This window comes from Equus caballus, chromosome 2 (genome assembly GCF_041296265.1).
Source record: "Equus caballus isolate H_3958 breed thoroughbred chromosome 2, TB-T2T, whole genome shotgun sequence".
NCBI classification, from domain to species: Eukaryota; Metazoa; Chordata; class Mammalia; order Perissodactyla; family Equidae; genus Equus; species Equus caballus.
This window is the reverse complement of record NC_091685.1, coordinates 124719527-124746219: the sequence shown is the minus strand read 5'-3', so window position 1 is coordinate 124746219 and position 26693 is coordinate 124719527. Positions and strand designations below refer to the sequence as shown.

At 40.2% G+C, this 26693-nt stretch overlaps 1 protein-coding gene across 18 annotated transcripts in view; it reads right to left on the bottom strand.

The window, feature by feature from the left end:
* Positions 1-26693, bottom strand: part of TBCK (TBC1 domain containing kinase) — a 194044-nt gene that overhangs the window by 20125 nt on the left and 147226 nt on the right. For 10 of the 18 annotated variants that reach the window (XR_011436781.1, XR_011436778.1, XR_011436780.1 and 7 more), the window contains 2 exons: positions 15611-15786; positions 296-455 (listed from right to left, as the gene is read on the bottom strand). Coding sequence is in view for 12 of the 18 variants with exons in the window: in XM_003364530.5 (XP_003364578.1) it covers positions 296-455; positions 15611-15786 (336 nt within the window). In the remaining 6 variants the exon portion in view is untranslated. Of the gene's footprint in view, positions 1-295; positions 456-9239; positions 9290-13655; positions 13731-14549; positions 15787-26693 lie in introns of those variants that run through there. The other 8 variants (XM_023636768.2, XM_070261614.1, XM_070261616.1 and 5 more) reach the window with 3 other exon arrangements.

Here is a 26693-nt window from a genome sequence, read left to right as displayed (position 1 = left end):
GGAAGGAAGTGAAGCTACTTCTTCATAACTTCAGAAAGCAGTTAAAAACACCACCTTAGGCTATCACTGGATTTTTCTAAGCTTACTATTGATCCTGATGCTGTACACTGATGAAAAAAGGTTGAATTCTTTCATTGGGAAAAGGTGGACCAACTCTTCTATGTAATATAGACACATCTGGAAAGCTTGTTTGATTTGTGACCAATTCCCAAAGAAATCTACTTTAGATAGTCTGTGATAGCAGGCAGGTAAACAACTCATCGTCACGTGCACAGGACGTCCTGAGCACGCGTACCTCTGCTGTGTGCTTTGCCACGTGTCCCACGATGACGACGACCTTCCCCTTGAAGCTCTGCAGCATGGCGGTGTGCGGACCCTGGGCAAGCCCCCCTTCTGCCGTGAAAGCAGCGCTGAACGGGATGTTGATGCTGCCTGAAATGTGGCCCCGAACGAAACTGAGGGGGACAGTTAAGGAAAACACGCATTTGTGCGCAGACTTGAGTGCGTGAGACAAACTCACAGAGAGGTCACTGATTCCCAGAAGACGGTACTATTAAAATCAAAAACAAACGGAGACCAGGCCTGAAAATTCCCTGAGCAAACAAAACCAGTTTAGTCATACGACTAAAGCTTAATTTAGCTTATTTTGCAAGATATGTGAGGCTAGTTTGACCTGGGTCACTTCTTGCTTATGCCTCTAAAAATCCTAAGTGAAACTTAAATCGTTCCCCAAACTGATACGAAGTAACTATCCAATTCTCTTTCATTTGAGAAAATTCTAATACTGTTACTAATCACTGAAAAAACACAGCCACTTCCTCCACCCGGGAGCTGCGTTATGACAGTGTCCCTCTGAACTGCCATGTTCTCGCGTCAGTGCTCCTGGTTTGTAAACTGTCTTTTTGGTGAGTGAACAATAAACTTTTACTAATGACTACCTCAGTGATTCATTGGTTTTACTCCTGTTTTTCCTGAACTTTTGACAGTTCTAAACATTTTCCAAGCTCACATATTTTATCTAAAAGAAGTAAGGCACCTCTAAGGAAAAAAAAGTTAAACGTGAAAATGGAACGGAAAAGAGAAATGAAGAAGACTATCCAAAGACACAAAAAGACTTTCCTGATCAAAGGAAGTATTGGGAAAGTGGTCAGGATGCAGAACATCAGTGGCAGTCAGATAGTTGCACAACGTTCATGCCTCTCAGTTCATCATGCCTGTGACGATTACTTTACAGCTCTTAAGGTAATACAGCCAAGCGGATATTCTCAGATCTAACTTGATACTGCAAAGCCTATCTACTTTGGGCAGGCTACTGTGAAATGGGACTCTGTTTAGAACTGCTAGAGGTCATCAGCACTGGTTGGAAGCATTTCTGTTGTTGGTCTATTTCTCAAGTAAACTGAACTCACATTTCCATTCTTTCCAAGTTCATGTTCTCCAAAGGGGGTGACATTTTATTATATTTGCACTTTAGAAGGGTTCTGATGGTTTCATTGACAATTACTCTTAATTTTGAATTGAAAGCATGTATTAGCTTAAAATATTTAAAACCACATAAGATTTTAAAGAAAAAATATATGCCCCCCCAAAGTAATTAAAAAGTACAATTAAAAAGATGATTCTTCATATAGTCTATAGAGGAAGGCATTCTTAAATATTATTAATCAAATAACTCTTTAGATAAACATAAAATAACTGTGAAAACTGCTCTGAAAGAGATGCATATGATGCTTTGATAGGATAGATCAACTTGGGGAGAACAGGGAAGGTTTTCACTGAGAAAGTAAGTAATGGCTAAGTTAAATTTTGAAGAATTAATAAAAATTAACTAGGCAAAGGGATGGAATGAAGGTGGGACAGGGTGGTGGAAGAGAAAAAAGTTTCAGGCAGAAATGTTAGGCTGATAGTGGGCAGCACATGGCTAAGAAGAAGCAAGGAGGCCAGAGCTAGCAGAATTCAGAGAGCAAAGAGATAAGATGATCCTGGAAACGGATGAGAGGCCAGACTTGCGCGGCTCGTGTTGATAACAGTGGTCCTTATCCCAGAGCAATGAAACTCAGAAAGCATTTTAAGCAGAGATGTAACGGATCACATTTGCACTTTGGCAACAATATGGAGAAAGGCTGCAAGCGGAGTGAATGCAAAGACTATGAGAAGTCTAGACAATCTCTCTTCCCTTCCTTAACAATCCTGATGATGACCACCAAGGGACGTTTGTGTTCAAAAGAGGCATTTTCCTCTAAACTTCCATTTTAGATCCGTTCTTTAAAAAATGGAAAAGTCATAGAGTTTTAAAAGGTTATGCCATGAACAACTAGTATTCCCCCAAAAACTCATCAGTCATTACTGCAGAAGAGGGAAAATTATAATTATTTATTGACATGACAGATTCTCAATTGCCCTAATTTGCAGGTTCAGCTTTAGAATACTACTTCTCTCTTTCTGTTTCTCTCTCTGTCCATCTTTCTCTCTCATTAATGGAGAGGAGAAATTTGAGACTCCTACTTTCACTAAGGATGGTGGTGATTGACATCTGAATTCGAAAATTTAAGTCAGCTGCTGCTTCATCACTTTTTCTTTAAGGACAAGCATCTGGCATTAATAATGAGGGAAAGGACCATAAAAAATTCTGAAAAATGAAGAGACAGATAGAACAAACACTAGCATCCCAGTGTACATTGTTCAGTTAGCGTCTTCTATAATGTTCAGAGAATTAATGATCATGGGGAGATCACCCTTGAAGTTCATCAGCACAATTTGTCAAATGTTTACAATTATTCAGTATTCTCACTTGCAGTTTCATGAACAGTAATGACTTGTCCTCAGCTCTGATTACTGATAGGACTTGTATCTTCAGTGAGGACATATCTTAAAATGAAAATTGTTGATCCTACAAACTTAAGAACCTAACAACTCAAACCTGCTCAGCAAATGGGTCTGCATCTGCCAGTCTGGATCAGTCGCCAGACAGAGTTTCTGTGTTTATCAGAGAGACCTTATCAACTGTGAACATTTTTCATTTCTAGTACTTTCACAGCAGCAAAGCGATACAAACCTATCCCAAGCCAAGGCTGCAGCAGCCATGTCTGGGTGCCTGCCTGTGCCCTGCTTCCTTGTGTGAAGGGGCCTCCGCTACTGCCCCTGAGGAAGGAGTGGGTCTAGCCGGCACGTTTGCATCAGATGACCCTGCCGCAGGCATGACTGACAGGATGGTGGGGGGGAGGAGGGCGGGGGACAGCTGATGCAGGCGGAGCCAATCAGATCCTGTCCCTCAAAAGTCAGAAATAAAAGATAAAAGACAATGCTTAGACTGTGTGAAGCTTTACAATGTAAAGTCACATTTGAGTGCCTCCTACATACAATTTGTTCACCTACATCTTAAAAAATTAGTGACTCTAGAAATAAAATTACTTATTTTACAAGATAAATTCTATAAATATTTGGTTTAAAAAAAGTATGCATCTGTACCCAATACCCAATATCTAATATCTATATCCAAAATCATGGATGAGCTTCCAGATGATTTTCTGGGCTCAGTATCAGCAATTTATTATGTGCTTTTTTTTTTTCCAGGAAGATTGGCCCTGAGCTAACATCTGCTGCCAATCCTCCTCTTTTTGCTGAGGAAGACTGGCCCCTGAGCTAACATCCGTGCCCATCTTCCTCTACTTTATATGTGGGATGCCTACCACAGCATGGCTTGACAAGCGGTGCCATGTCTGCACCGAGGATCTGAACCGGCGAACCCCAGGCTGCCGAAGCGGAATGTGCACACTTAACCACTGCGCCATGGGGCTGGCCCCCATATTATGTGCTTTTTAAGAAGATTTTAGTCCAAATTGCCTTTTAGTCTCAAGAAGTATGTCATAAACTTGTTATCATCCTAGAATTTTCTGTTGGTTGTGCTTTATAGTTTGATGTTTTAAAAGAAATCTAGATTAAATGTTAAAATGCTGGACAACATATCATGGTGACAGAGTCTTTTTGGGAAGCAGACAGTTATAATCCCAAATGCAAAACTATTCCAAACCTTTCTGAAGCTATTTTAACTTTGGATGGTAAGGCACAAAAGACAAAAAGCCTTAACCCACACTGCCCTATTCTTAGTCGAATTCAATCGAAAAGTCCTGGAAACATGTAAGAGCACTCATCCAAGAACACTCCAGTCATAAAACTTCCAGTGTAAATAAGATTGGGTAGGCATGGAGGATTGTGGACGGGGCAGTCAAACCTCTAAATATCGACCCTTCACAGCATTACTGGCAACAACAGAGAATGAGACTGGCCTAGTTACACATTAACATTTACAAGGAACATTCTCTTTTGGGCATGTTGAACAATGAAGACAATTTTGGTTATTAAGGATCTCGTTCCCTTGGTGATATTTAAGTTTCTTTGCCTACATTAAAGATTCTCATGTGTCACACACGTTTATGACGAAGTAGAACTTCGGCAGTTTCTAAACGCCTGAGAGGCTGTCAGATTAGATTGGGAAGGCACACAGTTAAGTCCTTTTCCACCTTCTGGTTCCTTCAGAATCATAATAAAGTATTAGGTATTTGAAAAATGAGCAAAGAACAGATTTCTGTATATTTTGTGTTAAGTGGACAGAAACAGAAGACAACTTCTGACGCACAGTGACTAGTTCTCAAAGTCAACTCTGACTGGTTCTGGGCAAACTACGCCATGGAGAGCAAAACGACAGGGAACACGCGGAAAGAAGCGCTTTCTCCAGGCTCTGAGGACGTCAGTTTACGCCCTGGCCCGCAGTGGAAGACAAGCAGGCACAGGCTCTCAGACCGAGGTGGCATTGGAGATGAACACGCAACAACACATCTTCTAGGATTATGATGGCCACTTCATCGCTGTCCTCACATTCTAGACAAAAATGTGGCTTCTCTGCATTTGCCCTTTGCATTTAAAAAAGGCACTGCTTGCCAGCATGACGCAGCTACAGGGTAAACGATACCCACACTTAACAGAGGTTCTGTCATGAGTGCACGAGCCCACAGGCAGATGCGAGGCTATAAAGTGGAGAACTTAGCAAACCTCGGCTTCAAAGTGCCCGGTTGAGAGACTGTTAAGGCCATAGAAGCTCAAGTATTTACGTGCCCCACTCACATATACATCCGGAAGCTGTAATTCTAACAATGCCCACCGCAGTTTTCAGGTTGGTTCTGGCAGGCAGGGCAGTGGCACTTGTGGGCACTACCTTTCTAACTTTTCAGTGTCTTTAAGACATTTTTGATGGCATACTTGAAGGAATTAAAAGATAAAAGACATAATAAAGAAGTCAGCAGTAATTACAATGAAATCTCTACTACGGAATAATAGTAGCTATAAAAGCAAAAATGCGTGGTGTTGTAGCAGGGACCTGGCCAGGTGTTTGACTAGGGCTGTTTATCACCCCGATTGCACTCTGTGATACATCCTAGTAAACGTAAGACTTTTCTTTGGTGAGTGGTGACCTTACCCACTTGCAGTTAGCTGTTCCCTTCCCCAAAAACATACCCCTCAGTCCAACAGTCCATTTGGCAGACATTGACAAAAAGCATTCCAGTGTGTGCTTATAACAAAATAAATGCTCACATTAAACAAAATCTGGTAGCCCAAGGTACAAATAGATCAAAAAAGTACTTTAAATCTTTTTTAACGGAAGAGTTGCATTATTATTTATTATATTAATAGGTAAGGATGATTTTCTAAGATATGAAGACTTTCCTGTATTCATAAGTCAGTCTCTGTAACAATACTGCAAGTAGATGTGCCATAGGTTAATCAAGCAGATAGAAAAAATATCAGTTCTAAGAATAATATAGGTACCTTGTATAAGTATTACATAGGGAAATGTTCATTTACCAGAAAGACTATTTACTTGACAAAAAGATTTTAAAATTCCTTTAAAATCTCTGACAGCTCAAAATTCAACACAGCTACAATCTCACGTTTTTCTAAATCCTAAAAGAGCACAGCATGTTGTTGGGTACCACAATTAGTAACATCATAGCTCTACATACAAAGCACGCCAGCTTTCCACCAGACCACTGATAAAGGTACCTTTATGTTGGCTTGTTCGTTTCCTATGTTAACTAGTTTAGAATTAGTGTTACAGAGCCAAAAGCAAAGGCTACCTTTAGTAACCAAAACGGAATATGGAATTAAGGCCAGAGTTTCCTCATATACAATGTAACTAAATAGCATTAATTTATATAAAAATCATATTTTTAGATACCATTTTTCCTTTCTAATCTATTGCTGCTTTCTTTGAATGGCACCACCCTCCCCCCAACCGTCTAAAACCTCATTTCTGACGTCTCATCAGTGGCAACATCCAATATTCTGCTGCACTAATAAATCTGCCCCTCCCCATTTCAGTCCCCATTGCGATGTGCCTCCTTCAGAGTCACTACCTTGAGTTTAGACGATTGCAGTAGCTTCCTGTTTTCTCCAACTCCCACCTTTTCCCTTGGAAGTCCATTTTATTCACAATTTTGTTAGACTAAGAACAAAGTTCTGATAATTACATCCCTGCTGAGAAACCTTCCATGGCTGCCTATGGGGCAAAGCCCAAATTTCTCAGTTCAGCCCTCATGAACAGCACCTAACTACTTCAATTCCAACCAAATGGAACCACACCCTGTTTCCAGTCCACGCTCTGCCTAGCTCCTGTAGTTTTCTCTGCCTCAATACCTTATCTCCCTATTTTTGAGTATTCAAACATTATCCATCCTTCAAGTGGTTCCTCCATGAAACTTTCCCTTCCCGCAGTATCTGTATATCTCCCAGAACAGCAATTTGATGTTGTATAAAACATACTAATGTACATGACTTCCAACAAGACTTCAAACAATTTATAGGAAGGATCTGTATTTATCTCATCTATGAAACTCTTGCAATGCTTTTCTTTTTTTTCTGCTTTATCTCCCCAAATCCCCCCTGGTACACAGTTGTATATCTTAGTTGCAGGTCCTTCTAGTTGTGGCATGTGGGACACTGCCTCAACGTGGCCTGATGAGCAGTGCCATGTCCGCGCCCAAGATCCAAACCAGCGAAACCCTGGGCCGCCACAGCGGAGCACAAGAACTTAAGCACTTGGCCACCAGGCTGGCCCCACAATGCTTAATACTGTGCCTAGAATACATCTTACACATTTGCTGAGTAAATGAATTTCAGAATTGTCCCAAATCTAGAGTAACCTGTGTCAGCAGCAAGTATGCTAGATGCCTCTTGGCCTGCCTGGCTAGCGGCACCACGACCTGTCGATGCCTGCAGGTGCCATGACACGGAATTCCCTTTTGGCAACAAACATATGAGAAAAGGGAAAGAAACAGCAGCAGCAGTCACTTCTGTGGATTTTCTCCAGCACGAGTACTGACCCAAAGGGCCCAGTAAAACTGGCTTCTCTTTGGGCCAAGCCAGAGGCCTCGCTCTTTGTGCCTGCAGACAGGAAGGAATGTTTATGCACATCGGACCTCCGCGTGAGCCCGTCCTTCCAGTCTCGCCTGCCGCTACCTCCACTCTCATCCTTCCTCCACGCTGTGCTAAGCTCTCTAAAATACACACCTGAGCATGCCACTTACCTGATTAAAAGTCTTTAAAAGCTTCTCACAGCCTTTGAAGTAGACCCAAACTTCTCAGCATGTTGTGCGACATTCTCCATGAAGCTGCCTTGCCTTCCACTTCAGTCTCACTTTCCGCCCTCACACACTCCAGACACGCACATTCAGAGTACTTGTGACTCCCTGTACGTGTCCTCACACTCTCTGTGCACCCACACAGTATGTTCTTCAGTCTTTCTTCCTTGCTGGGGTAACTTCTACTTGTCCTTCAAGAACCATCACAGGTGTCGCCTGGCCAAGGTGACCATCCTTCCCACGGCCTTCTGGGCATGCCTCAGAATAGACAATTTCACACTGTATTCTAATCGTCTCTCTAAGGTGTCTATCTTAGCCACAGCCCTGGGAGCTCCTGCTGGGCAGGGGCCTGGCAAAGCAGGTCCTCAAGCAGGACTGACTGGCTGACTGAACGAGACTGTACGACACTGAGGCACTAGGGCTATGGACGGGTCTCAGAGCAAACAGGAGCCCTTCCATGTTAAAGTACCTCTCACAACTGACTACTGATCCACACGGTGGAGTCACTCCTCAGCAGTGGCTACTGTATATGCCCACATCCTACAAGGTCCATTCAGATACGGGAATACCACTGGATAGAAACTTTTTAAACATACATTCATTTATTTAATCCTCAAAACAACCTAGGAATGTGACATTATTATTATCCAATTTTTACAGATAGGGAAATCAAGGCCCAGACATGTTTAGGAACTTTACTAGCATCAAAAGCTAGACAGCTCAAATCCGGCTCTGAAGTCCTCGATCTTAGCCCCTACACTTCCCTGTCAGGGACCAGTATATGCATCATACGCATGTTTGTGTAAATGCAGACACACACACCCCCCTTCCCAGTTAGATCTAAACTCCCGGAGGCCAGCGACTATCCACCGCCCTTGTCAGTGTCTCCACCACCTTGTCCAGTCTTTGTATACAATAGGTACTGGAATTGTTTGGTTGATGGACTGTTGGTTCTTCCACTCACTTTTGGGGGACCTGAGATTTTCAGCAGCAAGCAGGAGAACTCTGGGGTGGAAGAGGGGAGAAACAGAATTTCGGAATAGGGCTGGACACTCTGGAATTCTTGGTTTCCAGTTCGAAGACTGCAAGCTTTGAGGACAGACTTGTACAAGAGATGATACTGATGTCAAAGCTCTTGAAAGTGGAATAAAATCCCCTTCTCAAAAAGCAAAATAAAACTCAAACCATATTATGGTCACAGTTTCTCCCCGAAATTTTAATTCAGATAATTTTAACCTAGAACAAAATGGGATGAAAAAAATCTTACTAAACTTCCTTACTATCTGTCCTGATCTGAACACAGGTACCTCTAAATGACTTTGAAGAAGATTTTAGAAATTAATTCTTCAGGACACAGAGACAAGAACACCACCAGCATTTACTAAGGATGACTAACATGGTTTAACAGAAAACAACTGAGTGTATGTGTTTTTCAAATTAAAAAAAATTTAAACCTGAGATTGTCTTTCCTATAGCTTCTTATATTTTTTAAAAATGTAAGAGTTTTACAAATACAGTTGCAAAAACTCAGCCTTGACTTCAAGCAAATGAGAATAACATTCCTTTAAAGTATTTCTGGTGACAGGTAACACCAGTCGGACTCACATTTACTGACTAAGACCACTCTTAAAACGAACTCCAGGAAATCTGAAACCCTAAATGTTCAGAACTATTAAGGAAAACAACAATTTGGCTTGCATATTACCTTTGAAACTATTAACATTACGTATGAAATTTATGCCACTACATGAGAAACATTTTCTATTGCCTCTTTAAAAATATGCAATTGTTTGCTCTGAAATCCCTAAATGTACTGAAGAACAAATGTAACTGACTTGAATCTTGATCTAGATTAACATTTCATGTTTCTTTCTTATAAAACAAACAAAGGGGCTGGCCTGGTGGCACAGCGGTTAAGTTTGTGTGCTCTGCTTCAGAGGCCTGGGGTGCACAGGTTCGGATCCCAGGCGCAGACCTACACACTGCCTGGCAAGCCATGCTGTGGCAGGCGTCCCACATATCAAATAGAGGAAGATGGGCACAGATGTTAGCTCAGGGCCAGTCTTCCTCAGCAAAAAGGGGAGGATTGGTGGCGGATGTTAGCTCAGGGCTAATCTTCCTCAAAAAAAAACAAAAACAAAAACAGAAACAAAAATAAAATATGACTTCAACAAAAACTTTGCTGTTTAGCCTCCCTGATGTTAGCTGTTCAGCTCTGATAGTAAGCGTTCAGACTAGATTATCTCTGGGTCCCTTCTTATTCTGAAGTTGGGATCACGTCTTTACTGTCAGGTGGGAGCAGTGTGTCTTCACGTCCTCAGGCTTTCCTTCTGTGCCCCCGCCCCGGCCCCCCCCAGTGGCCCCCTGCCTCCCCCGACACCCCCCGACAGCCCTGCCAGGGTTGGGGGTGCCCTCAGATTGCTGCTGTGCTTCTCGCCTGCAACCACAGAAACTGATCGCAGATCACCTCCTGCGGGCACTGCTATTTCAACTAGGAATATTTATATCACAAGCTAAATGGCTGAAGCTTCAAGAGAATTTCAAGTAACAGAGTTCAGGACATGCTATCCCAAAATATGGCATCTTGGCAGACTGAATATTCTAAGTTCAAGGTATATGAGAAATGGCCTGTGCAGGAGGCCCTTTCTGACCTTCCCTGAATCAGGTCACAGAAGCGTCAACTGAGAGGTGCCCTCCCTGGACCCGGAGGATAGGAACATCCTTTCTCCGAGACGGAGGGACATCACCGAGAGGAAAGGAACGGAGAGGCCTCGCTCAGTGTCCCCAGGTTTAACTGCCCTTGACTCACACCCTCTTGCCCTCTTGCTTCTTCCCATGACTGTCCACTCTTTATCAGACCTAGCACAAAAATGCTCAGGTTTAACCACTTCTTTAGGTTGTCATTTCCTTATGAAGGCTCCCTTGTGACACAACACTTATATTAAATAAATCCATGTGCTTTCTCTTGTTAATTTGTCTTCTGTACAGGGGCCCCAGCCAAGAACTTGGAAGGGAAGAGGAAAAACATATTTTTCCTCCCCTACACACATAGAAGGATTCTAGGGGGTGGTAAGGCTGTCCCTTAAATTCACTGGTAGATGGTCACTTGTTTTGCCAAAGGATAAGATTGCCTCCTTCTTCATGAATAACCATTTCAATTATTTTACATAGGTAAAAAGACGCTATGAAACTTAATTTTAGATATTTAATCTCCTGAAAGCACAAATTAGAAAAACAAAATTTTCACCCATATGAAGATCTAAGAACTGGGTTAGACAAAGTTTTCCCGTTTAAATGATCTATCAAAGCAAAATAGAGGATAAAAATGATATAGGGAGACTACAAACAATTTGAAAAACACTATAAACAACACTTCAAAAATAACTTACTTCTTTTGGGGAAGAAAAAGGTATTATAGAAAGTATCTTTTTTTTCTCTACTGTATAGGACTACATTTTGTTTGGCAAAGGGGAAATGAAATTATTTAAAAAATATACCAGTATTAAGTGTTTATTCATCTTTTTAAACAGATTGGTAGAGTCACATAAATCACAGTTTAATTGCAAAGATTTACCCTGGTCAGAATTAAAGAGTTACTCTATAAAAATTCATTTTTTTAGTTCCATTTTCCTTGAATCTGTGGCTATGTCTGTATGAAGACAACTATTGGTAGGTTTGTTCCCTTGAGATTGGGCCCCTATACAGAGCCTGAAAGTAATAGCTAAGTCTGTGTGTAAGATTTGAAGGAAAGTGTACAGCATCTGAACACATGGTTGGGATCAACACGTCTCATTCAGTCATTAATTTATACTGATTCTTTTGTCTCAACCTGTTTATGCTAACAGCCCTAGGGAGAGACCAATCAGGCACCTGCTCAAAGCTTAGGGGCACGAGCTTGGTCTACCAGCTGCAGCTGCATGGCTGTGGCAAGTTGCTCAGCCTTTTTAGCCTCAGTTTCTTCATAAGTAAAACAGAGATATTAATGGTATTGACATCATAGGGCTAGCACCACGATTGCACACCGTGAGCGCTTAATGCTAGCAATTATTAGAAGTCAATTCACTTACATCTGTCCATTCCAAGTGCCTCTTGTTCTACACTAACAGCTAAAGCCTACGACTGCCGCCATGGACATTTGCATCTTACAGGACAGTAAAAAGTGAGAAGCCCACAGTGTACATCTCTAATTGTGGATTTTCAGGAATTAGTGATACACGTATCCTAGGATTAGGGCATATTAGTAATCCTAAAATCACACTGCAGAGATTTCTGACCATCCCATGCCTTCTCTTGGCTTCAGTGACCTTAACTCCTGGCTTCATCTCTTCCTTTGCTGGCCTCCTTGCTGGTACGAAACGGCCAAGCATGTTCATACACCTGGCTCTTTGTGCTCACTCTTCCTTCTGCCCAGAATGCTCCTCCCCATGGCATTTTCAGCCTGCCTCTTTATGCCATCCAACTGTGGCGAAATACCACCTTTTCTCAGAGGCTTTCCTTGGCTACTTTATCAGACTTTATTACTCTCTATCCTTCTCCTTGCTTTATTCTTAGGTACAGCACTTATGCTATCTAAGATTATATGATGGATATATTTATCTATGGCTCCAATTAAAATGTGATTTCCACGAGTCAGGGAATTTGTCATTTGGTTCAACAACAAATCCTCAAAATCTAGTACACTAACTACTGACTGGCACATACTAAGACAGTCAGTAAATACTTGTTGGATGAACAAACGTATTGGATGAATGCTGCTAGCTCTAAATTCTGATTCTGCTGACTTCTTGTAAGTACAGTCTTGCTTCTGGGTTTAAAGGAAGAAAGACTTCAGAAGTCACTGGATCACTTAACAGAATGTAAAAGGCTTCTATCCAGCCAACTACCCCTACGCTGTAACTGTGATGGGTACAGGCAGGAGACTGCGGGGCTGGGTCTGCTGTCCTGCTTTCTTCCTTATGGGAGGATTTTCTGGGTGCTTCCGCCTGCTGCTGGGTTACCAGGTGATCACGATTGGGCCCTATCCTTGCCTTGCTTCTGCGACCCAGACGTGACTTTCTTGCTGATGTTTTTTTGTTTGTATCATCATGTGGCACTTAATACATGTTGTCTTTACTGTTCATTTATTTGACACAGAAAATATTTTACTGTTTTATATTCTTCATACTAAAAGCAATCTAGTGAATAAGAACAAAACTTTATGCCTTTTTCTTAAAAAAATTATCCACAGCACTATAGATAGTAATATTTCTTGGTTGCTATGAATGATGACATCTAAAAAAAGTCAAATATCCCATTCTAACACATTAATTTGAAGCACTAAATTTATGAGTCTCTTCATTACTATGCACACACTTTCCCCTGCCTTTAATTCCTTGAGAACAGGATTTAAGATTCACAGAGAAAGAAAGAAAGGTCACTTCTTTCCTTGTAGCGTAATCAAACGGTCTGCATCATAAGAGATTATCAAAGATTGCTGAGTTCTCCAGCCTGGGGAGGCCACTGGTATAGTTTGGATGCCTAGTCAAAAGGTATCTTAGAACCTCCAGCTCTCCATTCTTCACTGAGTCCTTGAGACTAGAAGAACCGAATGATAAGCAATGACTCTTGGAAAAGAGTTTAGCTTGTGGTTTCTCTCAAAGTGCTGATTGATACACAGGTGCCAACATTTCGTATTTAGAGGTGGGACAGAAGTAGATATGTGGTGCAATAAGAGGATGCCAGAAAGAAAAAGTTAGGAATGTTGTGAGGATAAATGGCCCAACTTAAAAAAACCTTGGTTTTAAAGCAGGCTTTCAAAAGGAGATTTAAAAACTTCACAAGTTGGGTGCTTTGGGAGGATCATAAAAGATGGCTGAGTTTATTTTCCTTTCTTTACTCCCTTGGAGTCGCCCATTCTAAAGTGGCGCGGAGCACTGTGCGTTCTCTCTAGCCTGCAACTGTAGACAGTAAAACCACCAGGCCACGTCTCTGCCTTGTTCCAACTCTGAACCAAGTGTGGGGGTGACACAGAGGGACTCCTACCTTAGACTCGTCCATACTCATCAGAGAATGGAGTTCAGGCTAGCTCTGCTTTCTGCTGTTTTATTTGTGTTTATTCTGCAGAAAATAAAAGAGAGTATCAATGTAAAAATCAGACTGTGAGGTTTGGAAAATCTTGGTGAGTGTCATTTTCATATTGTGTGTATTTTAAAATTTCAAATAGTTATTTATTTGAAAGGAAACATCAGAAGAGTGTGTGTACATAAACTATTTTAGTAATAGTCTTTAAAATTAAAATACGGGGACAGGCCAGTAGTGTAGTAGTTAAGTTCGCTTGCTCCGCTCTGGTGGACTGGGGTTCGCAAGTTCAGATCCTGGGCATGGACCTAGCACTGCTCGTCAAGCCACGCTGTGGCAGCATCCCATATAAAACAGAGCAAGATGGGCACAGATGTGAGCTCAGCGGCAATCTTCCTCACACAAAAAGAAAATTAAAATAGGGCACTATAATGCTACGCTTTTTTTTTTTTTAAAGATTTTTTAAATTTTTTCCTTTTTCTCCCCAAAGCCCCCTAGTACATAGTTGTATATTTCTCGTTGTGGGTTCTTCTAGTTGTGGTATGTGGGATGCTGCCTCAGTGTGGTTTGATGAGCAGTGCCGTGTCCGCACCCAGGATTCAAACCAACGAAACACTGGGCTGCCTGCAGTGGAGCGCGTGAACTTAACCACTCGGCCATGGGGCCAGCCCCAATGCTACGCTTTTTTGATGGTTTTATGAGAGACTATGGCTAAAGGCTCAACCAAAAGAAAAATAAACTAAAAAGTTAAAAAATTAGAAGCATTTCAAACTCTTGAAGTAACAGACAAGAACAATTTCTACTAGAGCAGGCCCTGGCCAGTGGACTGGAATTCATGCTCCTTGGTGGCCAGCTCACCTCCTCTGCTGAGGGACTTCCAGCACCCCTGATGCCCTGATAACCAGCGACATGAGCACTGTGCTCTCTCCAGACTCAGGGGTCTCCCAGTTTAGGGAAAATAGTAACTTCACAAAAAGATGGGGATGCATCATCTGAAATAGTGGGCTCTCAAATCATATTCTCAGTAATCTAAGATTCTATGGATTGCTTCAGGAGTTCTGCAAATGTATGGTTTGAATGCCATTTCAAAAACTGTGATGGAAAATATGCACATGAAAACTTACTATATGCCAATTTTAACATCTAAGAAAACAGCAACCTGCTAACTCATTTACATACAATCCTCATTTATAGTTCGCGATGCTATAACAGTTATATGTTAACTATGAAGAAAATTAATCACAAAAATTCTTCACATATATTTTATATATTGAGTTTCTAAGAAAGATTTCAATTTAAAAGGGAGGGGCTCTGTTAAAAAAAGTTTGAAAAATCATTCGCTTAGATTCTATAGTAGAGAGAATCAAGGCGTGCTTTCTGAGGATCTGACAGACGATGAAAACATTGTTTCTATTGGGTAACTGTTCGTACCAAATGCTAAACAAAATCACCAGAAGTTACAGGACATTTCTTAGTAAAATGTCAGTGAAAAATACTTCAATTGTTCTCTATAAGCCAATATTTTGGAAATTATAATGAAAACAACTTCAGTGTTGAGATCTGGCAAACTCTCTCTCTAGGTTATGAGGTAGACGAATACTTCATCTCTGGCAAAATTCTATCTACAGCAGGAAGAACTCAAATGCCCTCAAGAACAGCAATGTACACCAGAGAAACACAAAAACCAAGAAAATATCCCAACCTTCTGTGTTGTTTGGAATACATTTTAAGGTCTCTGGTATGTAGTTATCCTATGAAACATTATGAAGTCTATCCTGGCATCCAGTTCGAGAGTATTCAGCTACCTGAACTCAGGGGAATCCCAGATGTATTCTTTGTTTTCACCACACCCTTTAAATGGAAAGGAAGCAGCATGAACAAGGCCGTAGCGCCCTTTAATCTGCACATGTAAAGGATACTCTTCAGTATTCCGGATGTCCACGACCAGGAGCTTCGGTTTACTGGGCTTTGTCTTCTTGGTGGGTGTTTTGAAGTGACCTGTCACTGTGAGCTCGCACAAGTCAATCAGGTCCTCCGCTGAAATCCGTGGGGATACTTCAGACTTCAGGTCATTTAATGGGATGGACTCTCTTGACTGAAAAATGCACAAACACCACAAACATTGAGAATATTATAGAGAGACACACTACAGCCAGTAAAGAGTATCTTCAGGCTCTTGAGATCAATCACTATAGCACATGCGACAACAGGAAACTCTATCTCATTTTAGCAGTAACTATAACTGTATCCCTTCCGACTGTGTAACTGTAGTCCCGGACTCCTTCCTACTGTATAACTATCCCTTCCCACTGTGTAACTGTAGTCCCGCACTCCCTCCTACTGTATAACTATCCCTTCCGACTGTGTAACTGTAGTCCCAAACTCCCTCCTACTAAATAACTATCCATTCCCACTGTGTAACTGTAGTCCCGCACTCCCTCCTACTGTATAACTATCCCTTCCCACTGTGTAACTGTAGTCCCGCACTCCCTCCTACTGTATAACTATCCCTTCCCACTGTGTAACTGTAGTCCCGCACTCCCTCCTACTGTATAACTATCCCTTCCCACTGTGTAACTGTAGTCCCGCACTCCCTCCTACTGTATAACTATCCCTTCCCACTGTGTAACTGTAGTCCCGCACTCCCTCCTACTGTATAACTATCCCTTCCCACTGTGTAACTGTAGTCCCGCACTCCCTCCTACTGTATAACTATCCCTTCCCACTGTGTAACTGTAGTCCCGCACTCCCTCCTACTGTATAACTATCCCTTCCCACTGTGTAACTGTAGTCCCGCACTCCCTCCTACTGTATAACTATCCCTTCCCACTGTGTAACTGTAGTCCCGGACTCCCTCCTACTGTATAACTATCCCTTCCCACTGTGTAACTGTAGTCCCGCACTCCTTCCTACTGTATAACTATCCCTTCCCACTGTGTAACTGTAGTCCCGCACTCCTTCCTACTGTATAACTATCCCTTCCCACTGTGTAACTGTAGTCCCGCACTCCTTCCTACTGTATAACTATCCCTTCCCACTGTGTAACTGTAGTCCCGCACTCCTTCCTACTGTATAACTATCCCTTCCCACTGTGTAACTGTAGTCCCGCACTCCTTCCTACTGTATAACTATCCCTTCCCACTGTGTAACTGTAGTCCCGCACTCCTTCCTACTGTATAACTATCCCTTCCCACTGTGTAACTGTAGTCCCGCACTCCTTCCTACTGTATAACTATCCCTTCCCACTGTGTAACTGTAGTCCCGCACTCCCTCCTACTGTATAACTATCCCTTCCCACTGTGTAACTGTAGTCCCGCACTCCTTCCTACTGTATAACTATCCCTTCCCACTGTGTAACTGTAGTCCCGCACTCCCTCCTACTGTATAACTATCCCTTCCCACTGTGTAACTGTAGTCCCGCACTCCCTCCTACTGTATAACTATCCCTTCCCACTGTGTAACTGTAGTCCCGGACTCCCTCCTACTGTATAACTATCCCTTCCCACTGTGTAACTGTAGTCCCGCACTCCTTCCTACTGTATAACTATCCCTTCCCACTGTGTAACTGTAGTCCCGCACTCCTTCCTACTGTATAACTATCCCTTCCCACTGTGTAACTGTAGTCCCGCACTCCTTCCTACTGTATAACTATCCCTTCCCACTGTGTAACTGTAGTCCCGCACTCCTTCCTACTGTATAACTATCCCTTCCCACTGTGTAACTGTAGTCCCGCACTCCCTCCTACTGTATAACTATCCCTTCCCACTGTGTAACTGTAGTCCCGCACTCCTTCCTACTGTATAACTATCCCTTCCCACTGTGTAACTGTAGTCCCGTACTCCTTCCTACTGTATAACTATCCCTTCCCACTGTGTAACTGTAGTCCCGTACTCCTTCCTACTGTATAACTATCCCTTCTCACTGTGTAACTGTAGTCCTTACTATGTATGTACTGAGGTTTACATTTTTAGTAGTTTCACAGAGAAAAGCATGACTCTTTTGCATCACTCCAAGCTCTTGGCTCAAATGTGATCGAAAGAGATGAGGCAGATTTTTCCTTATGAGAGCACTGTGTATCTTTAAAAACAGCTCCTTTAAGCACATTTCACTTTGCTTCAAGTATAATTACTGTTGTTGTGAACTGCATTAATTACAATTCTGGTAATATGAGAAACTACACTGAAACTCAGTATATATACTAATTAAATAAACTGGTTCTATTGTATGTATTGGTCTTTTATAACATAACGTTATATATGAATGGTTGAGTGGAAATTAGATTCTCAGAGATGAATGAGGAGCAACATAATGCTTTCTTAGATAGTAAACCAAATTGACAATGTACCTTAATTGTGAAGGAGGTAAAATCAGAATCCAGACTATCAAACCAGTACATTGGTCTAATGTCTATTATATGGCATAAGACTGATTCAGACTAAACGCTATTTACTATTATTCTCCATGCTATTTAGGAGGGAGAAGGATTTTTCCAAACCCCTATTAAAGGCAAGACAATAACACAACTCAATTCAACATAAATTTATTGAGCACTAGTAGTCACTCTTGAAAACTTGAGAATTTAAGAACTTCCAAAATTCACTTGATTGAAATATGGGGATTCAAAAAAATTTTACCTATATGCTTACTAAGTTTTCAAAACTGAGTCTACTTATTATCTCCACTCATTTTCTTTCTTTTCTCAATTCCATTGTGAGATTCCACATTTAGAATTTCCAATTTAGAATTTCTAGGCAGGAGAGAATAAAGCATATGAATCACTTATTGGACCTATTTATTTTGAAAACGAAATGTTTTCAATTGGAGTTTGAACGTCGGCTCTCATCCCTTGGGTTTCCCTTTACTTTGCAGTAAATGCTTTAGTGGTAAAGCACTTGTTCTCTACTTTATTAGCCTTTAAATAGAAATGGGAATTGCTAAGCTTTATGGGTTTATGGTTCTTAAAGAATAGGCATTAGGAATTTTAATTTTTTAATATTAGGAATTAAAGCTACTTAAACATTCTGAAGTTAAAAGTGCTTCAGGAAGATTAAAGAGCTTTAAAATCAGCAAGCCATCCAATCGATGCTTCCATCCCCTTTTTCATTGGATGGCAATCCCTACAGGTATTTTTCCCAGGCCTCACATGAAGTTGTACATTTATGAAGATAAAATAAAGAACTTTTGATTACCCTAGTCCTGCTTTTAGTAATTTAGTGATGAATGTGGCATTTCAGACAGAGGCGTCCTCTGAAGGAAAGGTGTGTCCTGGCTGATGAAGAAGAGGACTTGACCAAAGTATTCTCTATGAAGAACTGATCGATTTAAGAAAGATCTGAGCTCGGCATTGGTTCTAATCAAATGCATCACATGTGAGGAGTTTTTCAAAGGAAAGAGAAACCACTATGTGAAATGGTAAGAACAGAAGGAGAGAGGAATCACTGACAAATTTATAAGTTTCTGAGCTTTTCTGAGTGTGTATCAGAAAAGAACTTTAATATGGTGCATGCAAGTTCCTCTGCAAACTAATTAGGAGATTAGTAAGTTAGATTTAGGACAAATTATACTATTTTGCTCTATGAAGAAAATAATTATAATATTAAAAATACAGAATCTAGTTTTTCCTTTATTAGACAGTTTTATATGCCATTTTGCTATTCATGGTATAATTTCCACTTAGAGGCATAAAAATGAAACTTCCTCTGAACAACTTTCATCTTGTTTAGTATCACTGACATTGGCATTTTCCTGTGTGACTGGAGTTTCAAATTCATGGGACTTTGTTTATGGGCAGTGGACAAGAATATAGAGCAACTCTGGAAGTGTCTACTAATTTGTCATTTCTGCCCAAGAATCTGTACACACAATGCATATCAAGCTTAGATGTTCAAATATCAGAAAGCAATATGTCTGAGAACTACTTTTTTTTTTCAACAAAATTCATATTCTATTGTCAACCTAGAGTCAGAATTTATTTAGCAGTGTTACTGACAGAAATCATCTTTCAGAGTGGGGTCTCTGAAATGGTGATCTGGATGTATTAGTGATAATACTAACCAAGCAAGCAGTAATCGGAACCTGGTAACAAGACAGGCATTTTGCTGTATCCATTTGAACCATCGAGAGACTGTCATGAGCCATAAGAGTCTGAAATGGCAGCCTCTTAGTGAGAGTTTGCCTGTATACTCCTATGTTGCATATGTAACCAACATATGTCCTTATGTAGGACATAACTGTACATTTATGTTTCATATGTAAAAGCTCCTAAATAACTACAGAGGCATTTTAACTACGAGAATACAGGGCTGGTATCTAGAACACTCTTCCCTTATTCCCTGTCCTGGATCCTGGCACTACCTTCAATCTAGTTACCCAAGAGGAACCTGGAAATCATCACTGACACCTTACTCTTCCTTATTCCTCATTCTAACAGATCCCCAAGTTCCACCAAGTAGTTCTTGAAACTGCTCCCTGACTCACTGCCCCATCCAAGGCCTCGTCATCTCTTACAGGGACTTTGGGAGCTGTCTGCTTCTTTCTTTCTATCCCCTTGGTTCTCTGCTTCCCTCTTCACCTAAAGCTGTCTCTTCTAATCCATCTTCCAAATGCCATTTGAGAGAAAAATAAAAACCTGATCATGTACCTTTTATCATTAACAACACCTCAGTGGCTTCTAGACATTGAGAGAATGAAATCCAAATGGCTCAGTATAGCACATAAAGCCCTTTGTGAACTGACCCCTGTCCATGGTAGGCAGGAAACCAGAGGCCATGGAGTCCAGAGACTATCTGGATTCAAGTCTTGGCCCCCTACTAATCCGGAGGTGACTCTGGGTGTGATATTTAGCCTCTCTGTCCATTTCTTCACCCATAAAGTGGGATAACAGTCGTTACCTGAACCCTCCTGGGCCCCTGTAAGGACTGAATGAGTTAGTCTATGCAAAGTGTCTAGAATGGTCTTTGACCCACTGTAAAGAGTTCAGTAACTGTTTGCTATCTTTTACCTCTTTTCTCGCCCTCACAAGCTTGTACATGTGCTTCAGCATTAGCAGGCTATTTGCCTTTTCATCCCACTGTGCCGTTGCACACATTCCCTCTGCTGAGGATGCCACACCTTGTCCATCTAATAAATCCCTGCTCACCTTTCAAGTATCAGCACTACCTTCTCTGTGAAGAAAGCCTTTAACTCCTGACAGACATTTACTTTCTCTTCTGTGTCCCCATAGGTATCTGGTGCATGTCTTCATCATAATGGGATTATTCATTTCCCACTAGATTGAAAGTTCCTCAAGGATAAGGGAAAATTACTTTTATACCTAGTCTTCCCCAGGACCCAGCATAAAAGATATTAAAATATATTTGTGGAATATAAATGAATAAAATAGTATTTCTACATCTTCTGCAACTTATCCTGAGTAACTTTGTGCTATAGGGCATGTATATGTTCCTAAGACAACGTGCACAAACCACCATCATAGTAATTATTATATTTGTGATATAGTGTCTGTTTCTCCACTTGACTTACAATATCCTTGAAGGCAGGTTTCACATCTTTTCTTATTTGTATCTCTACAAGCTAGCACAAAGTCTGGCACAAAAGAACTCAACAGATATCTGATGAGTGAATGAGTGAATAAAAATATGATGAAATAATGCTTCAGAACAGAATCTTTTCTTCTGTCTGGATTATTAGACAGAGTCTTCTGGGATGGCAAATCATTAGATTCTCTCCAGCCTCTGGGCACTGCGATGATTAATCAAGAACACTGAATCTATATCTGTTTCAACAATTTCTCATAGTCATCTTTCCTTCCCTCAACTGAAAAATTGCAGATAACAGTGGCTAACACATAAAACTTGCAAAATGTACTCTAATTAATTGAAAGAAGTTAGGTGAATATAAAGGAGGTAAAAACTAAAAACAAAAACAAACTATCCTTAGGCAAGTAGGGGGTATAATTTAATAATAATAAACACATTAATGAAGGAAAAAATAGATAAATACTATAGGTGGTATTTTGGGGAAAATCAATAAAACTGGAAAATTTGTCATGAACTGTGTGTGTGCATGATTAGAAATGAGAAAAATATAAACATAAATATGTTTTTATATTCTTTTTCTTTCTCACTTCTAATTAAATATAAATGAGAATATAAGCATGTAAAAATATTTTAAAAATATACTATATACAATTCTATATTATTAAAATTTTAAAATGTTGATTCCACATATTCACAAAAGAGCAGCAAATCTGAATAGATCTATATATCCATAGGCCTAAGTAGAGCTGAGGAGAATGATATGTGTGTGTATGTGTGCATACAAAAGTCATAGAAAATCTGAATAGACTTTGTAGATACAGGAAAAATTTTAAAGTTTTCAAATGATTACTTTGAAGAAAGGTGCCAAACGCATTTTTCCCCAAATAATTCTATCTCGTTTCCAAAGAACAGGGAATGTCTAGGATATAGTAGCTGCTCCAAGGCAAAGAGAACATTGAAACGTGCCCCAGCCTATTTTAAGAAGGTGCCTTAACTTAATACTTAAATCTGACAAAGTTAGCACAACACGCACACGCACACACGTGCACACACATCAATATTCCTTATGAATACAGATTTAAAACAAACTCCTCAAAACTATAAAACTGAATGCAGTACCAATTTAAAAGAATGACATACTATGACCAAGTAGGGCATATTCCAGGAATGAAGGATGGTTCAAAATTAGGACAATTTAAAAATAATCCATCATCTTTAATTAGTCAAAAGATAGAAAGTATGTAATCATCACTATAGGTGACGTAAAGCCGTATGTGATAAAATTTCACATTTATTCCCAATTTTAGAAAAAGAAAAACTCACGGTAAATACGTATCAGAAGGAAACTTAATTAGAATGATGAAAGATGCTCTTTAAGACAGATATCCTTTATTTCAAATATCTGACATTCTACTTAATGATGAACCACACAGGAAGACTTACTAAAATCAAAATGCAGAAATACAGCTATCAGCATTATTAGTTATTATTGCTATGGAGACAATAAGAAAAATAAGTAAGGGGTATAAATACTGGAAAAGAAGAAATAAATTATCTTTACTTTTAGACAATACATACTCTTCGGGAAAATCCAGAATAATCAGAGGACGATGCAATAAAACTGGTATGAATTTGGTCAGGTTTTAGTTACAACATACACACAACAAAGTCAGCAGCTTTTCTCTATGGAGCAGGAGCCAGTCAGAAAACACAACGAACAAGAGCTTTCCTTCACAGCATCAGAACATTGCCCCAAAATAAAATGCTGAAAAATGAGCTGGTCACATTTAAAGAAAATCAGACAGACTTGTGATTGACATTTGAAAAAACTGAGAGTGGTAAGATGCCATGTGGAAAGAAAGACTCAACATTACACGGATTTTATTTTCCCTCAGAGTAATGTATTAATATATTACAATTTTATCAAACTCCTAAAAAGCATCTTTTTTTCATTCTGAAACGTAAATTCTAAAGTTCATTTGACATACTAAATAGGTGAGAATGTCAAGAAAATACTGAAAAATAATAAAATACCTTGTTATATATTAAAACTATATAAAGTTAACGTTGGTACTGCATCTGAATAGACTAAAAGATTAAAAGGACATTATGGATGCACAGAAACAAATTCAGCTAAGTGTAAGTATTTGGTAAAAGAATTAGGATGCCATGTCAAATCACCAGGGGAAGGATGCATTATTTAGGATATGGTGTTGGCATACCATTAACGGGAAGAAAATAAAATTATGTTTCTATCTTATACTATATATAGCAAAATGATTTATGGGTGGAAAAAATTAAGTATAAAAGTGGCATCAGGGGGCTGGCCCCGTGGCCAAGTGGTTAAGTTCGCGCGCTCCGCTGCAGGCGGCCCAGTGTTTCGTTGGTTCGAATCCTGGGCGCGGACATGGCACTGCTCATCAGACCACGCTGAGGCAGCGTCCCACATGCCACAACTGGAAGAACCCACAACGAAGAATACACAACTATGTACCGGGGGGCTTTGGGGAGAAAATGGAAAAAATAAAATCTTTAAAAAAAAAAAAAAAAGTGGCATCAGAAAAGGATGAGAAAAAGTATTGACAACTAGAAATATTTATAAGCATACAGCAAAAGCCAGACTCTTAAAGAGTAACATGTGAAAAATAAAAATTTAAGATGCCCTTAATATATAAAAAGCTCTTTTACTAAGATAAAATCACTAAGAAAAAAACCCTTCCTTACACCATGCACAAAAATCAACTCAAAATGGATTAAAGACTTGAATGTAAGACCCTAAACCATGAAAGTTCTAGAAGAAAACACAGGCAGTACGCTCTTTGACATCGGTCTTAGCAGTGTATTTTCAAGTACCATGTCTGACCGGGCAAGGGAAACAAAAGAAAAAAATGGAACAAATGGGACTACATCAAACTAAAAAACTTCTGCACTGCAAAGGAAACTATCAACAAAACGAAAAGACAAGCTAACAATTTGGAGAAGATATTTGCAAACCATATATCAGATAAGGGGTTAATATACAAAATATACAAAGAAGTCATACACCTCAACAACAAAAAACCAACAAGCCAATTAAAAAATGGGCAAAAGATCTGAACAGAGATTTCTCCAAAGAAGATATACGGATGGCCAACAGGCATATGAAAAGATGCTCAACATCATTAGCTATCAGGGAAATGCAAATCAAAACTACAATGAGATATCACCTCACTTGGGTCAGAATGGCTATAATTAATAAGACGGGAAACAACAAATGTTGGAGAGGATGTGGAGAGAAGGGAATCCTTGTTCACTGCTGGTGGGAGTGCAAACTGGTGCAGCCACTATGGAAAGCAGTATGGAGAATCCTCAGAAAATTAAAAGTAGATCTACCATATGATCCAGCTATCCCACTGCTGGGTGATTTATCCAAAGAACTTAAAAACGCAAAGGCATAGGGGCTGGCCCCGTGGCCGAGTGGTTAAGTTCGCGCGCTCTGCTGCAGGCGGCCCAGTGTTTCGTTGGTTCGAATCCTGGGCGCGGACATGGCACTGCTCGTCAGACCACGCTGAGGCGGTGTCCCACATGCCACAACTAGAAGAACCCACAACGAAGAATACACAACTATGTACCGGGGGGCTTTGGGGAGAAAAAGGAAAAAAATAAAATCTTTAAAAAAAAAACAAAACAAAAAAAAATGCAAAGGCATAAAGACACCAGCACCCCTATGTTCACTGCAGCATTATACACAATAGCCAACACTTGGAAGCAACCTAGGTGCCCATCAAGGGACGAAGGGATAAAGAAGATGTGGTATTTATATACAATGGAATACTACTCAGCCATAAGAAATGATGAAATCCGGCGACTTGTGACAACATGGATGGACCTTGCGGGTATTATGCAGAGTGGAATAAGTCAGAGGGAGAAAGTCAAATACCGTATGATCTCATTCATAAGTAGAAGATAAAAACAACAACAAACACACACATAGCAATGGAGAATGGATTGGTGGTTACCATGGGTGGGAGGGGGAGGGCAAAAGGGGTGATTAGGCTCACATGTGAAGGGATGGACTATAATTAGTTTCTGGGTGGTGAACATAATGTAATCTACACAGAATTCAAAATATATTATGATGTACATCCAAAAGCTATATAATGTTATAATCCAATGTTATTGGAATTAAAAACATAAATAAATAAAAAATATATATCGCAATGGTGGGAAAAAAAAAAAGAAAAAAACCCTGATTAGTTAAAAAAGAAAGGGGGAGATGTAAACATACAATTGACAAAAGAAACACCAACGGGTAATAACAAAAAATTTTTTCTCTCACTAATAATCGCAGAAACATAAAATGTATTCCCAATCATAGAAATACAAAAAGTCGGTAAGTATCTTGGACATCTTCTGCCTGCCCCTCCAGACTCACTCTCCACTGGCTTCCACCTTGCTCTCTGCTCTGGGATGCAACATGTCTGGACAACATCCAGAGGGATCCTGGGTCCCCTGGCTTTCAAGTGGGTACAGACAATAGGGAGAGTGGGGTCAGGATATTTATTCCCCTGGTTCCCTACTTGAGAAGTCACTTTGGCCTGGCTATGTCCGTTGATCAAAGCTCACTCTACCTCTCAAGATGGCTTTCTCTACCTGCTTCTCTTTCTCATGGTCTGGTAACCTCTTCCTCCCTCATCCCTTTTGGCCTTTGGCTGGTGACAGGGCTATAGCTAGTATCCATAATGTACTGCATTATCTCTTGTATTTTCCCCAACATTCCACCATCATCTTTGTAATTATCATCTCTGTAAATAAACGGTTCTTGAATTATCCTAATTTGAGTGTACCACCTTTTGCTGTCAAACTCTGACAGTACAGTATAGGGAAGAACTCTAAAATACACACGTTTTAGACGTGTGAATAACATGATCCCCTGGAGAAAAATCTGGCAATATGTATTAAAAACTTTCACATATGCATACCTTTTAATATAGAAATCTAGTTTTAGAAATTTGTTCCATTTACATAATCATAGACTGTACAAAGTTGTATGGAAAAAATATTTATCAAACATATTGTTTTTCTTAAATTATAAAAAACTGAAATAAAGTCAACACATGATAAAGGGGGTAGGAGAAAAAACTGGCAGCAAATTCATGTAAAGAAATACTATTCATCCATTAAAAATATATTTTAGAAAAATACTTTTTTTGTTGTTGTTGAGGAAGATTTGCCCTGAGCTAACATCTATTGCCAATCATCCTCTTTTCTTTTTTTTTTTTGATGGGCGAGCCACTGCCACAGCATGGCCACTGGCGAGTGGTGTAGGTCCATGCCTGGGAACAGAACCTGGGCTGCTGAAGCAGAGCACGCTGAACTTAACCACTAGGCCACTGGGGCAGGACCTAGAAAAATATTTCTTAAGAGAGGAAATATTCAGGATATATTGTCAAGGGGAAAAAGATCCTACAAAATTATAAATTTA